The sequence below is a fragment of the Hyla sarda genome, chromosome 8, assembly GCF_029499605.1.
Source record: "Hyla sarda isolate aHylSar1 chromosome 8, aHylSar1.hap1, whole genome shotgun sequence".
NCBI lineage: Eukaryota > Metazoa > Chordata > Amphibia > Anura > Hylidae > Hyla > Hyla sarda.
The window spans coordinates 32,771,023-32,787,804 of NC_079196.1; the positions used below are offsets into that span (position 1 = coordinate 32,771,023).

The window sequence follows — 16,782 nt, forward strand, 5'->3', positions numbered from 1 at the left end:
ATAATGGTGGAGGCCCCTGGCACACGGAACAAAAAAAAATAACCACTTGTGATGGTGGAGGCCCCTGGCACACGGAACCAAAAAAAATAACCACTTGTGATGGTGGAGGCCCCTGGCACACGGAAGCAAAAAAAACAACCACTTGTGATGGTGGAGGCCCCTGGCACCCGGAACTATAAAACAACCACTTATAATGGTGGAGGCCCTGGCACACGGAACCAAAAAAAATATCCACTGTTGATGGTGGAGGCCCCTGGCACACGGAACTATAAAACAACCACTTGCAATGGTGGAGGCCCCTGGCACACGGAACCCAAAAAAATAACCACTTGTGTAGGCCCCTGGCACATGCAACTAAAAGACAACCAATCGTCAATTCCCTTCCCCAAGATGACTGGACATATTACCTACCCATCAAGGTCCAGAATACAGTTCAATTACATTACGATTCAAGAAAAATATTCGCCTTTGACTATATCATAAATGCATTTTAAACCAACAGGTGGAGAGAACTTAGGCTTTTTAGGTTACCTAGAACATGATGACGACAGAGGTGGACTGACCCCTCCCTCCCCCCCCCCCCCCGGGCTGGAATTAGGGGCCTTAGTAGCACTATCATTGCACCAGGTGACAGGCACCAACAGTCATCAGTGGAACGCAACGTAATATGCTGTATGTCAGCTTGAAGACCAATTATTGGCTCCACACCATCTTAGTAACCAACCACAAGTTTTCGAGCCTTGGGGCACCAACATATTGTATCTAATGATCATAATGATGAACATACGTTAACTAGATCGGAAGCGAAAGGACTGGCAGAGACCGTCGGGTGCCATTACTATCATGACCTGGATATATGGCAATTAAAACTACATCGAAGATGAGAAAGACTGTTCGAAATAAAGTGAGCATCAAAACCTTTACTTAGCGCCCGTTGTCGTAGTCACGGTGCATTTTTTTTTTTTTTTTTACTCCATTATTTACGGTCATTTCAATCATGGGCCTTGTTCTCATTTTAACTTCTGCATACAGTATCTGGTTCTAATATTACAAAGATTAAGCCCAATACGAGGAAGATTATGGACACATCTGAAGCGACGCTGAGTCAATGGCTTAATTACGGCACGTACAGTACGGCCGCGCCAATGCTTGATAACGACCAAGGAAATTGCTTAGATTGCTATCAGACATGTTGGTAAATGGACTCGCCGCTGGTCTGTGTGTGAGGTCAGGTAGAATTGCACTAATAGGCCTCAGGGAAGATATGGATATAAGTCGTGGCGCGTTGCTTGGGTTCGGTTAAGCGGATCCGATATTAGGACCAAAATGGACACATGACCTGAGGGATCGACCAATGTTGATAGATCCTAAAGGGTACCAGCCACCAGAGAAGACTACTTGAGGTTAGGGTGTGCCCCAATCTTGGCTCTCCAGCTGTTGCAGAACTACACCTCCCATCATGCCCTGACAACTGCAGGGTTCTGGCATACAGTGTGAACATACCCTGAGACTAGTTGCCGTTGGCTGTCCGGGCATGCTGGGAGTTGTAGTTTTGCAACAGCTGGAGGCACACTGGTTGGGAAACACCGGACTAGTTATTAAAGAAGACTTGTCAGTTCCCCTTGAAATATTTGTATTGCAGTTTTGGAGCACCACTTAGCGCTATGCTCTTCTGTTATTCCTCCTGGAAATATTTGAATTAAAGGGGTTATCCAGAAGGTTAAACAGATTTGTAAATTACTCCTATTAAAAAATCTTAATCTTTTCAGTACTTATGAGCTGATGAAGTTGAATTGTTCTTTTCTGTCTAAGTGCTCTCTGATGACACGTGTCTCGGGAACCGCCCAGTTTAGAAGAAAATCCTCATAGCAAACCTCTTCTACTCTGTGCAGTTCCCGAGACAAGCAGAGATGTCAGCAGAGAGCACTGTTGCCAGACAGAAAACAACAACTCAACTTCAGCAGCTGATAATTATTGAAAGGATTAAGATTTTTTTTAATAGAAATAATTTACAAATCTGTTTAACTTTCTGGAGCCAGTTGATATATATATATATATATATATATATATATATATATATATATATATAAATATATATAAAAAAAAAAGTTTTTTCCTGGAATGCCCCTTTAAGTCCAGTGTTTGTCTCCCGCCCGTTCTGCCAAGATTGATAGGGGACAGACGCAGCTCGCGTTGTGTGGCACAGTTGCCGAGGCAACCATACGACACCCAGCGAGTTCCATATACAAGCCCTTTTTTGATAAACGGGACCCATGTACGGAACTTGCTGGACATTGTACGACTGCCTGGGCATCTCTACCGCCCAGCATGAACTACGATCTCTGCAGAACGGGTTGGAGTTACACTTTAAAGGGGTACTCTGGTGAAAACCTTTTTTCTTTTAAATCAACTGGCGGCAGAAAGTTAAACATATTTGTAAATTAAGGTAGAAGACAGACATGGTCGCACATCTACAATCTTGTATAATGATCTGATTGCTTCTCAGCATAATTTCAAAAACTAACAGGTTGTTAGTATATACGTTTTGATCAAAAAGTACAAGCCCACTCGCCACGTCAAGGCCACCTATTTAGAGTGGGTCCCTAACGCCCCTGTGGGCACTGGTGTCGCGGCGGTGGTGGTCGCCGCCCAGTGCTACGCCATTTTATGCTAGGGACGTTAGGGACCCACTCTAAATAGGTGGCCTTGACGTGGCGAGGGGGCTTGTACTTTTTGATCAAAACGTATACTAACAACCTGTTAGTTTTTGAAATTATGCTGAGAAGCAATTAGATCATTGTGCCTGATTGTTGATGTGCGACCATGTCTGTCTTCTACCTGAATTCACATATTTGTAAATTACTTCTATTAAAAACTTATTAGCTGCTGAATACTACAGAGGAAATTCTTTTCTTTTTGGAATGCTCTCTGATGACATCACGAGCATAGTTCTCTCTGCTTACGTTATTATAATAATAATAATAAAGCTTTATTTATTGTTGTCCTTAGTGGGATTTGAACCCAAATCCCCAGCACTGCAATGGACAGAGATGTCAGCAGAGAGCACTGTGTTCGTGATGTCATCAGTGTTCCAAAAAGAAAGGAATTTCCTCTGTAGCATTCAGCAGCTAATAAGTACTGGAAGGATTAAGATTTTTAATAGAAGTAATTTACAAATATGTTTAACTTTCTGCCACCAGTTGATTTAAAAGAAAAAGGTTTTCACCGGAGTACCCCTTTAAGGCTAGGTTCACATTACGGAATTTCCGCCTGCAATTCCGCTTTGAAATTGCAGGAAGAAATTCCGCTTACTAAAATGTACTGTATGGTGAGTGGGTTTCCGTTCACACATTCCGCTTCACAAATTCCAAAGCGTATGTTACGCCGAGCGCTCCGGGTCCCCGCTCCTCCCCGGAGCGCTCACAGCGTTCTCTTATTCACAGCGACCCGGTCAGACCTGCCGACCGGGTGCGCTGCGATAATGTTCCCAGCCGGGATGCGATTCGCGATGCGGGACGCGCCCGCTCGCGATGCGCATCTCGATTCCCTTACCAGACCCGTTCCCCGTCTGTGCTGTCCCGGCGCGCGCTTACCGCTCCTTAGGGCGCGCGCGCCGGGTCTTTGCGATTTAAAGGGCCAGTGCGCCACTGATTGGCGCATGAGGTTTTAATCAGTACCTTCACCTGTGCACTTCCCTACTTATACCTCACTTCCCCTGCACTCCCTTGCCGGATCTTGTTGCCCTTGTGCCAGTGAAAGCGTTTCCTTGTGTGTTCCTAGCCTGTGTTCCAGACCTCCTGCCGTTGCCCCTGACTACGATCCTTGCTGCCTGCCCCGACCTTCTGCTACGTCCGACCTTGCTCTTGTCTACTCCCTTGTACCGCGCTTATCTCAGCAGTCAGAGAGGTTGAGCCGTTGCCGGTGGATACGACCTGGTTGCTACCGCCACTGCAAGACCTTCCCGCTTTGCGGCGGGCTCTGGTGAATACCAGTAGCAACTTAGAACCGGTCCGCCGGCACGGTCCACGCCAATCCCTCTCTGGCACAGAGGATCCACCTCCAGCCAGCCGAATCGTGACAGCGTAAATTTGTGAACGGAAAATCCGCTTGAAAATTTCCGCCTGAAGATTGGCGTTGCTCATTCTTCAGGGAGAAATACTCGCGGAACACATTGCAGTCTATTGGAGACTGAAGTGTCCGCGTGGTCCTAGTGCTGACTGATTTAGTCTGAGCTGGCCGCACTCGGAATCACCGTGCGGAAATTTTCTACCCGGAGATTCCGCAGTGTGAACCTAGCCTAAGGGAACGTCCACATGTACAGGATCTGCTGCATACTTTCTGCCGATGATTTTGCTTCCCATTAAAGTCACCAGACTTAACCCCTTCCCTTGACAAAACAACATCGAGAGAAACAGACCGCGTAATATTCCGTAGTATACACAGCCAGCTAAAAATTCTCAATTTTCGGGTGGGGTCAGCTTTTATCAAGGGAGCGGAGCCAAGTCAGATGCTTTAAATGTGGTTTAGTAAATTTAAGCGAGGGCGCTCCAAATTAGAAAAAAAAAAAAGCTGATCCGGAAAATCTTAAACGTCCAAGTATGTGGGCTGATCAATGCCATGCTTGTATAATTGGTAACACAAGCCCTGGCGGGAAGATAAATGCGCAGCCACCACAAGAGAGATCCTGCTCTATAGAGTATACTACAATGGAAAGGAATATACTTAAAGGGGTATTCCAGGAAAAACCTTTTTTTTATATCAACTGGCTCCAGAAAGTTAAACAGATTTGTAAATTACTTCTATTAAAAAATCTTAATCCTTTCAGTACTTATGAGCTTCTGAAGTTAAGGTTGTTCTTTTCTGTCTAAGTGCTCTCTGATGACACGTGTCTCGGGAACCGCTCAGTTTAGAAGAGGTTTGCTATGGGGATTTGCTTCTAAACTGGGCGTTTCCCGAGACACGTGTCATCAGAGAGCACTTAGACAGAAAAGAACAACCTTAACTTCAGAAGCTCATAAGTACTGAAAGGATTAAGATTTTTTAATAGGAGTAATTTAGAAATCTGTTTAACTTTCTGGAGTCAGTTGATATATATAAAAAAAAGTTTTTTCCTGGATAACCCCTTTAAAAGGAGTACTCCGGGATATGAAAATAGGGGATATAGTTTCTGATCGCGGGGGGTCCGACCGCTGGGGCCCCCCTCGATCTCCCTTAGGTGGCCCCGGCAGTCAGTGGCAAGGGGGTGTGTCTGACCACCGCATGACGTGGAAGCCGACACGCCCCCTCAATACATCTCTATGTGAGAGCCGGAGCGCTGCATTCGGCAGTCTCCGCTTCCGCCATTGAAATGTATTGAGGGGGTGTGTCGGTTGCTGCGTCATGTTCGCCGGGGGTTGGGGGGGGGGGGGGGGGGGGGGTTTGCAGAGATCAGACCCCCCACGATCTGAAACGTATCCCCTGTCCTTAGGATAGGGGATACGTTTTCATGTCCCGGAGTACTCCTAAAATGGACAGAGATGTCAGCAGAGAGCACTGTGGTCATGATGTCAGCAGAGAGCTCTTTGTTCCAAAAAGAAAACCATTTCCTCTGTAGTATTCAGCAGCTAATAAGTACTGGAAGGTTTTAGATTTTTTAATAGAAGTAATTTACCAATCTGGTTAATTTTCTGGCACCAGTTGATTTAAAAAAAAAAAAAAAAAAGTTTTCCACGGGAGTACCCCTCTAAAGTTAGGGACAGATGGGGAATTAGGGAGAGTTTGGATGATGATAGGTACTCTTTAAACATTTTATTAGATTTTATATTAATTCAGCACCTGTTTTGCTCCATCGATCCCAGACCAAAAGAACTTTACTGTATAATGATCCAAGATAGTCGATTATCGGAATCGGAAATAACAAGAGCATAGACAAAATATCCGGACGAGGAGGTGAGAGAAGCTACAAGTCAGAACATGAGGGATTTTCCCTTTCCCACTTCCTCCCCCCATCCTCTTTTGCTCAGGATCAGCTTTCCAGGGCCTCAGGATCTTCCCCACCCTCGGTCCCCGGAGATCAGCTTACAAGGACTGCACATGAAACCAGGATGTCCTTGACGCTGCAGGACACAACCTCCCCCCCCTCTACCCTACAATGTGCCTGGCAGGTCAACAAAGGTCATCCCCCATTTGTCATCGTCTTTCTTCTCGTGACCCCCTGTCTAGATTACAGTGCGTTCTGCTAGGAAGTGAGCCCCAGGAATGTGCAAACACTGTGCAAACTAGATATATATATATATATATATATATATATATTAAGGATTGAGCGATGGCTGAACTTTCATATGGTCACAAGACTAAAATATTCTGGAAAATTCCTTTAAAACCCGTCTGAATCAATAGGACAGATGCCGGATTATCAGGCCTACTGCTTAACATACCGACAAAGAGAAGTCAATTCAAGTTCCTTAAAGAGATATTTCAATTACGTTCAATTCATATATTTTCCAAGATGTGATCAGTGATGATTAGGGTTGCCACCTTTCTTGTAAAAAAATAAAAAAATAAAAATAACCGGCCATGCTAATTTGCATAATTAATTATATATGCGGAACATCACAGGATAGATACACATATGCGGGGGAAATTTTTATCCTATTCCGACCTCTGTAACTTTTTTATTTCTCTGTATATGGCGCTGTATGAGGGGCTCATTTTTTGCACCCCTATCTGCAGTTTTCAACAGTACCATTTTTGTTTTGATGTGACTTTTTGATCACTTTAAAAAAAAAAATTTTTTTTTATTAAATTCGGGAGTTGCAGTTAGTTAATAACTACAACTCCCAGCATGCCCTGATCCAGCCTGTGGCTCTGCAGGAAAACTACAACTTCCAGGATGTTGGACTATATAGCAGTGGTCTTCAACCAGGGTGCCTCCAGCTGTTGCAAAACTACAAATCTCAGCATGACTGGACAGCCAACGGCTGTCCGGGCATGCTGGGAGTTGTAGTTTTGCAACATCTGGAGGTCTGCAGGTTGAAGACCACTGCTATATAGTATAGGTTGGTGTTTCCCAACCAGGGTGCCTCCAGCTGTTGCAAAACTACAACTCCCAGCATGACTGGACAGCCAACGGCTGTCCGAGCATGCTGGGAGTTGTAGTTTTGCAACATCTGGCATGCTGGGAGTTGTAGTTTTGCAAAAACTGGAGGTCCGCAGGTTGAAGACCACTGCTATATAGTATAGGTCAGCGTTTCCCAACCAGGGGTGCCTCCAGCTGTTGCAAAACTACAACTCCCAGCATGCCCGGACAGCCGTTGGCTGTCCGGGCATGCTGGGAGTTGTAGTTTTGCAACAGCTGGAGACGCTCTGTTTGGGAAACACTGGTATAGGTTATGGTGCAACGTTCCAGGAGTTGGAGGATTTGTTGGATTAATACCGGCCATTGCATTTTTCTTTTATATTATTATATTTTATTATTTATTATTATTATAATTTATTTATTATTATTATTATTAATAATTATTTTTATTATTATTATTATTATTATTTTTATTATTACTATTTATTATTATTTTTTTTTCTTAATTATTATTATATTATTATTATTTATTATTATTATATATTTTATATTTAAAATACCGTCAGGGTGGCCAAAATACTGGCTATGCCGGTAAAATATCGGCCAAGTGGCAACCCTAGTGATGATTGAGGTGGATCTGAACCACCAACCTTACCCCCCCCCCCCCCCCCCCTTAAATCACTCTTTGTAGGAAAAAAAAAAAAGAAGCTGTTTAATAAGAGTTAGTAAAGGGTTAAAACTAAAACCACGGACCCGGATGCAGGAATAAGCCACTCAACCCTAAAACCGAATGGCAAACATCAGGTCACACTCTACCAGCATATCTTCAACCTCGCAGTCAGCAGACCAGAAGCCTGAAATCTGAAGAATTTCAACTATTTCCATAGAAGCCATTACATTCCTCCGACCTACAGCAGATAGTACGGATGTAGGGAAGGAATTATGGAGGATAAAGTGAAGAGCAGTATGGGAAAAAAAGCTGATGTCCTGAATCCACAAAACTAGTTGACTGGGCAACACATATAATTACACAATAACTATTCAAACAAGAGGTGTGAGGATATGTTAGGGATATGTTGGGGATATGTGGGGGATATGTTGGGGATATGTGGGGGATATGTTGGGGATATGTTGGGGATATGTTGGGGATATGTTGGGGATGTGTTGGGGATGTGTGGGGGATATGTGGGGGATATGTGGGGGATGCGTTGGGAATGCGTTGGGGATGCGTTGGGGATGCGTTGGGGATGCGTTGGGGATGCGTTGGGGATGCGTTGGGGATGTGTTGGGGATGCGTTGGGGATGCGTTGGGGATGCGTTGGGGATGCGTTGGGGATGCGTTGGGGATGCGTTGGGGATGCCTTGGGGATGCCTTGGGGATGCCTTGGGGATGCGTTGGGGATGCGTTGGGGATGCGTTGGGGATGCGTTGGGGATGCGTTGGGGATGCGTTGGGGATGCGTTGGGGATGTGTTGGGGATGTGTTGGGGATGTGTTGGGGATATGTTGGGTATGTGTTGGGGATGCGTTGGGAATGCGTTGGGAATGCGTTGGGGATGCGTTGGGGATGCGTTGGGGATGCGTTGGGGATATGTTGGGGATATGTTGGGGATATGTTGGGGATATGTTGGGGATATGTAGGGGATATGTTGGGGATATATTGGGGATATATTGAAGATATGTTGAGGATATGTTGGGGATATGTTGGGGATATGTTGGGGATATGTTGGGGATATGTTGGGGATATGTTGAGGACACATAGAAAACAAGTGCGATACATAAGGTTAGGATATTTTGGAACCACCAGACAATGTAAAATAACTATAGGGCATCTCAAGTGTCTTCTCCTATGGAGGGTCTTTATGCCAGACGCTGACCCCAAAGGGGGACATTTACCAAACGCTGGTGTAAGGTAGTAAAGATTTTACCCCTGTTTGCTTGGTGTATCGTTTGCACAGTTGCTCAAAATTTACAAAAAAGGTGCACAGGACTTGATCAATTTTGTGCAATTATAGAAACCAGTGAGCTGCAGAGATTGGTTTAAAGGGGTATTCCAGGAAAAAAAAACTTTATTTTTATATCAACTGGCTCCAGAAAGTTAAACAGATTTGTAAATTACTTCTATTAAAAAATCTTAATCCTTTCATTAATTATCAGCTGCTGAAGTTGAGCTGTTGTTTTCTGTCTGGCAACAGTGCTCTCTGCTGACATCTCTGCTTGTCTCGGGAACTGCACAGAGTAGAAGAGGTTTGCTATGGGGATTTGCTTCTAAACTGGGCAGTTCCCGAGACACGTGTCATCAGAGAACACTTAGACAGAAAAGAACAACTCAACTTCAGCTGCTCATAAATACTGAAAGGATTAAGATTTTTTTAATAGAAGTAATTTACAAATCTGTTTAACTTTCTAGAGCCAGTTGATATATATATATAAGTTTTTTCCTGGATAACCCCTTTAAGCTTTGTGCTCTGGCTTCTGACACTTTTGTACGTGTCCTATTAGGTGGAGTAGGTTTGTGCAAAAAAAGTAGGCTTTGCGCACACTTCTAAATTTAAATAATAAATACAGCTCCACTGCAGAAAGTGGGGTACGGTGCACCAAACAGTAGACAACTTTTAAAGATGTTCTACTGAAAAATGCATACACACAAAAAAAAAAAGTTGTGCAAAAAAAAAAAAAAAGCAATTGCACACAATTTGCAGGGACATATAGAACATTGAAGTGGTGTAAAACCAATGAAAAATGTCCCCCAAAGAGTCTATGCTCATGCTTTGAGGACCAGGCAAGGTAGGAGGAGATAGTGAATACAGTGATCCCTCAACTTACAATGGTCTCAACATACAATAGTTTAACATACAATGGTCTTTTCTGGACCATTGTAACTTGGAACCAGACTCAACATACAATGTACAGACAGTCCAGATCTGCAAAATGTGTCAATGGCTGAGAGATCTGACCAATCAGAATGGGCATTCACTGGTGAAACCCCTGTATTACTGAAGTGCATGCACTGACTGGTGTCTAGTGCCCCCAACAGTACAGGGAGGTATTACATGTTACTTTTTACCTGTGCCATGGTTAGCTGCTCCTTTGTACACCAGGTGGGGGCGGCTCCATGTTACTTTTTTTGGACATTGTGCGTTCTGTACAGGACCCTGAAGAAGCTCCTGTCCTCTATATAGACAGTGATTACAGCTTCCAGCAGATCTTTCTTACTTTTATATGTAAGGATTTGCTTTATCTATATTAGGTATCTACTTATTTTTCTTTAATTCTCCCTTTTTCCTATTTTTGGATGATGTTTTTGGGCTTCAGAACCAATTACCAGGTTTCCATAGAGTTATGGTCACAACATACAATGGTCCCAACATACAATGGCCCCAGCATACAATGGCCCCAGCATACAATGGCCCCAGCATACAATGGCCCCAGCATACAATGGCCCCAGCATACAATGGCCCCAGCATGCAATGGCCCCAGCATGCAATGGCCCCAGCATACAATGGCCTCAGCATACAATGGCCTCAGCATACAATGGCCCAACATTCATTGGCCCCAACATACAATGGCCCCAACATGCAATGGTCGTCCTGGAACCCAATCATATTGTAACATAAGGAACCACTGTACTTGCAACAACCCAACCATGTTGGAAATAGGGTTCTTCTCCTGGAAAATTATGCTGGTCATGGTTCATTCTCCACAATGTCCACGGATGGTTGAGTTGGATGCCTCGGTATTAGACATCTGCCCATCCATGGCCAGATCGAACAATATTTGCCCACATTGTCAGACACATCTGTTGTCCCGATGACCCTACCATCTGCCTCCACCAACATCTGATGACTGGAGCAGATGTTGGTTGCAAGTGGACACCTCCTTTAACCAACCTGCAAACAGCTGGTACAACCGCCTAACAATACAGCAGCTTGTGTGGGCACTCTTACAGAAAGTGCGAAAACGCACGCGTGCACACACATATGGCCTGACGTTACGGGTTTCCTGAGCTCTCTTACTTCTTGATACTATATTTGAAGACTGCGGTGGCTGCGCTTCCCTATCTATTCCGCCCTCCATTGTATACCATCTTCCTGTCCCTTTGATAGGCTTAATTTATCTTCCTTTTGAAGGAACGGCATGGAGGAATATATTTATGCTACCTAAAAGGGACAGCAATAAATCATTCGGTCGGGTATCAAATAGAGATCACGGCGGTGAATGCCGAACAATGGAAGAAGACTAAATCCATCGAAAAAAAAAAAAAATAATCCTCCTTCCCCCTTCGTTTTCTCCACTCGAATCATGACACGGTATGTATAAAGCCCCCAATATTCTGCAGTGCTGCTCAGTGGAACGTAATGTGCTGATAACTTTATGATACCGCAGCAGACATGATGAATGGCTATGACAATGGTCATTACTCTGATGTGTCCGGCGGCGGAGGCTCAGCTGCCTAGATGGCATTTTAAGACGGGTCTGAAGAACCTGCTCAGACACCTATATAATCAAATTACAGGCCCCGTTATAAGTCAATGTCACCTTTCGGCTACTCTGGACTAAAAGGGGGGGAAACTTTACCCGTACGAATGTGTTACAGTAACCAGGAAAGATGATCTGGGGGAAATATTTGAGGACGGACGTCAGTGCATACCACATGCCAACCCTCCTGTTACTCATAAAATGAAGCATGCACTGTATGTGGGCTATAGTACACAGATGCAATCGCACTGTGGACCTCCAGCTGTTGCAAAACTACAACTCCCAGCATAGTATAAGCCAGTGTTTCCCAACCAGGGGTGCCTCCAGCTGTTGCAAAACTACAACTCCCAGCATAGTATATGGTATAGGTCAGTGTTTCCCAACCAGGGGTGCCTCCAGCTGTTGCAAGACTACAACTCCCAGCATAGTATATGGTATAGGTCAGTGTTTTCCAACCAGGGGTGCCTCCAGCTGTTGCAAAACTACAACTCCCAGCATAGTATATGGTATAGGTCAGTGTTTCCCAACCAGGTGTGCCTACAGCTGTTGCAAAACTACAACTCCCAGACTAGTATAGGTCAGTGTTTCCCAACCAGGGGTGCCTCCAGCTGTTGCAAAACTACAACTCCCAGCATAGTATAGGTCAGTGTTTCCTAACCAGGGGTGCCTCCAGCTGTTGCAAAACTACAACTCCCAGCATAGTATAGGTCAGTGTTTCCTAACCAGGGGCGCCTCCAGCTGTTGCAAAACTACAACTCCCAGCATAGTATATTGTATAGGTCAGTGTTTCTCAACCAGTGGTGCCTCCAGCTGTTGCAAAACTACAACTCCCAGCATGCACAGACAGCTAACGGCTGTCCGGGCATGCTGGGAATTGTAGTTTTGCAACAGCTGGAGGTTCACAGTTCAGAGACCACAGTGCTATCGTGACACATTGGTGTCTGCAGGCCTCTGTATCGATCGTGTCGGATATTATGCAGTAGCCGGTGACCTCCATTATTGCAAGTAATTTTACATAATAGACCAATGCTAAATGAGTCTGGGTGTAAGCGATAGGCAGAGAGCTAGCACCGCATCGGAGGATTTGGAAAAATGCCCGTCTGGCAACAGAGAAGTATGTAGACAGAGTGGTGTGATTCTTGGAGGCAATTGTCGCCAGCGGATTTGTGACTTTAATGATATGACCCTATTGGGGAGTGGGGGGGGGGGTCTATCCTGTCATCAGCGGAGTGCTGCAGAACAAGGACAGGCAATCACGACTACTCCCACAAGAGATTTTGCAGCATGGGACCCCCCCCCCCCCCACACACAATTTTGGCCATTATCGCTCATGTGGCCACCAGGGTTTAATTGATGCCCTGACTAAGGGTCCAACAGCATCCGAAACCCGTCAGTGTCAATATACCATATGCCTGTGATCTGATACAATAAAGTGCTTCTGTTTTTCTTTTGCTGTATAGAGGGTTAATAAAACCACCCCCTCAATCAACTCCCAAAACATATGGTCCTGTACAACAGGCGTAAAAAAAAAAAAAAAAAAAAAAAAAGGATTCCCTGCGAATGGCATAGTTACATGAAATCAACTTACCCCCCCCCCCCCTCCTCCTCTTCTCCTCTCCCCAAGTTCTATAGCAACCACCATGAAACCCAATGAACATTGCATAAAAGCCGCACGTTGAAAAAGAAATGAAGGCTTCCTTACCAGACGTATCCCACAGACTCAGTTCTATCCTCTGGGTGTCAATTTCAAAACTGGCCGTGTAATTCTCAAATACGGTGGGGACGTAATTCTGGACGGAAAGACAATTAAAAAAATAAAATTTTAAATCAAAATCAGATTATAGAGGACTGTCACTATACGTGCAAACTTAAAAAGGGGAACCCTAAAATACTAGACCAGTGTTTCGCAACCAGGGTGCCTCCAGCTGTTGCAAAACTACAACTCCCAGCATGCCCGGACAGCCGTTGGCTGTCCGGGCATGCTGGGAGTTGTAGTTTTGCAACAGCTGGAGGCACCCTGGTTGCGAGACACTGTACCAGACTGCTGTAGCTTTTAAATAGATAGAAGATACGGTGATACATTGTATATATATATATATATATATATTTACACAATACAGAATCAATAAACAGAAAACAGAAAATAAAAAAGTTAAAACTTGCAATCTGACCTTTTCTACCACAAAAGGTCAGACTAGGTTGTTCGGATCTGCCGACACCATTCTAGGTTACAGTGGTTCCTATCCCGCAAGATCTTGCAATCTCTACGCAATTTATACGCAATCTATACACAATCGCTGCAGTGTAAAAAAAAAAAACAACAAAAAAACAAGAACAAAAACAACAAGAACAAAAAAATAAAAAACCTGTAGCTTATTATTTACGGACCCTGGCAAAAAAAAAAAAAAAGGAGCCTTGCAGTAATCATATACCCCTGAGAACAGATGGGGGCGAGAGATTTGTGCTCAGTGGGGGCTTGTTAACCCCCAAGTAGCCGGATAAGCCCAGGGACTTACCTCTGGGAAGGAATCCTTAGCGAAAACGTGCAATAAAGCGGTCTTCCCACACTGGCTGTCTCCCACCACCACAATTTTGCATTTCACATTTTGGTTGGGATCCATCATAGATTTGCTAGACAGTTTCTGGCTGCTTCTTCTCTCCTTCATTGAGGTGAACTTATATTTTCTTCCCCCCCTCTTCTTGTTTTTTTGCAGATACAATAGAAGTTATGCAGAAATGAGAAAAAGCTTGGTTCTCAGCAATCCCCCCCTCTCCAGCTGTTGTATCCTCCCAGAGCAGAGCTGTAATAACACATCCAATAAGAGAGGTGACTGAGCTTTGTTTCACTTCTCCTGGCTGGTTTTATGTGTCCAGCCTCCTGCACTATCCCTTATGTCACAGATCCACCCTTTTCATTGTATGAGCACCATGCTGCAGCTTCCCAACTGCTGCTGCCTCGTGTGCAGCGCGCCATCTAGTGGACACTGGTGGAACGACACAGGGCAGAGAAGCTGCAATCATTTCTGCTCTGGGATGGTTTATCTTCTTGGAGCTGGAGCTAAATTGCATTGAACTTTTACTGCACTAGGCGAGAGAATAAACCAGGATGAGTAGAAATCAATGAAGGAGACAAAGGAACACATAGAAGCCAGTGGAAGGAAAGGATAGAGACTGGAAGTGAGATTTTTTTTCCTGTACCAATTACCTACGATGGCCCCGACATATGATAAAATCGACATATGATGGCCTCTCAGAGGCCATCGCATGTCGATGTCAGCATCGACATACAATGCTTTTATATGTCGGGGCCATCGCATTAACTGCTATCCGACAGCGCAAAATGCTTAAGCTGCTGTCGGATAGAAGTTTAAGCATCCCTGACAGGTTCACTTACCTATTCCCGCTGCTCCGGGTCGTCTTCGCGATCCTCCGGTGTCTTGCGCATCTTCTCCAGGGTCCGGGCCTTGCTTTCCGGCGTCATTATTACGTCACTACGCACGCCGCGCCGGCGCAGCAGCGTAATAACGTCACCGGAAAGCGAGGCCCGGACCCGGGAGAAGATGCGCAAGACACCGGAGGATCGCGAAGAAGACACCGGAGCAGCGGGACAGCATCGGGAGCCCCTGGGAGACCATCGGGAGCGGTGAGGACCCGGTCCGGAGCGGCGGGGACAGGTGAGTATAAATGCAGTTTTACTATTGCACGAATCCCTCAACATACGATGGATTCGACAAACGATGGGTCGTTTGGAACGAATTACCATCGTATGTTGAGGGACCACTGTACATATTTATGTGTATATAGGCCAGTGTTAGGCTGGGTTCACACCACGGTTACCGTTTACGTATGGCGAAAACCGTATGCAACCGTATGACTCCAAATACGGTTTTTCCCCGTACGGTTCTATTCGTTTGCATCCGTTTTTTCCAACCTGTTTTGCTATTTTGTTGGAATTAGTTTTGAAGCAATTTAATAAAGTTACTATTGTTCTATTGAAATTCCTTCTGCACATGTGTCAACTCCAAAAACGGATTAGAAAAACCGCGTGCAACCGTATTCTGAAATTCTGTGTACGGTTCTCATAGATAACAATGTTAAAAGAACCAGTTCAGTCTATATGGAAGGAGTTTTGGGCACAACCGCTCTAATATGGTCTATTGGAACCCTATAGCATATGTGCAGCGGTAACTATAACAGCAGCGTGTCCTGTGTATAACAGTTCTTAGGTGGTGTCAGCCGGTGAAGTAAAGTCCTAGCGACACATATAAGAAAAAACCAGCGCACTCACCACAGTAGATGAACTTCGCTTAAAACGTCTTTATTGCGGAACAGGAAGCCGAACACAGGTACAGGTGTGCGGGGGGACGGTACAAACAGAGACGCTCTCAAGCTAGCGGGTCCGCCTCGCGCTCTCTCGCGCTTCACAGGCCCCTACTGACGTCAGGGTTAGAGGGTGTGTTTAAACAAGAGAAGGAGCGGAAGCGTCTCCATGGACACCAATATACAAATTACCGATACCGATTCCGCAATGTTAAAAGAACCGCATATGGTTTTCCAACCGGAGGCAAAAACGTGGTCGACAGCGTTTTTGCCTACGGTTGAAAAATCGGCAAAACCGTATCCGAGGCAAAACGGATGCTACCGTACACAACATTTGGAATACGGTTTACAATGCATTCTCTATTCATACGGTTTCGGATATGGTCGTATACTTTTTTTTGCGGAAAACCGCATACGGTTACCGTATTTGAAAATCGTAGTGTAAACCCAGCCTTAGGGTGGGTTCACACCACGATTTTGCTATACTGTTTTGGCATATGGTTTCATAAAAAACAAACAAAAAAAAAACGTATGCAACCGTACAGAAAACCGCGCCCATAGACTTCTCATTCAAAACCGTATGCACCATAATGTATACGGTCGTCTCCGTTTTTCAAACACTATGCTTTTTTTTTCTGGACAGAGAACCGAGGCCTACCACGGTTTTTGGTCCAGGTGACAAACCGTATTAAACCGTATATGTTTTTTAAAAACATGTGAGTCAATGGGAACCGTACAGAACCGTATGTGCGTACGGTTCCATCCGGTTTTCACCATACGGTTTTTGATTTTGCACAGTTTTTTTTTCTTGGAATTTCAATCAAACAATGAACACTTTATTCATAATGGAGTGAAAAGTTAAACACGTATAAGTTTTTTTCTTAAAAACGGATGCAACCGGACATCATTTTTCAAACCGTATACGGT

General features: G+C 44.7%; 1 protein-coding gene across 1 annotated transcript in view; it reads right to left on the reverse strand.

Moving 5' to 3' along the window:
* Nucleotides 1-14,462, reverse strand: part of RND3 (Rho family GTPase 3) — a 39,195-nt gene extending 24,733 nt beyond the window's left edge. Inside the window, exons 1-2 of the mRNA XM_056534837.1 lie at nt 14,052-14,462; nt 13,238-13,325 (exon numbers count right to left, since the gene is read on the reverse strand). Of these exons, the coding sequence (XP_056390812.1) occupies nt 13,238-13,325; nt 14,052-14,201 (238 nt within the window). The 5' untranslated portion in view covers nt 14,202-14,462. The remainder of the gene's footprint in view (nt 1-13,237; nt 13,326-14,051) is intronic.
* Nucleotides 14,463-16,782: the final 2,320 nt, after the last annotated feature.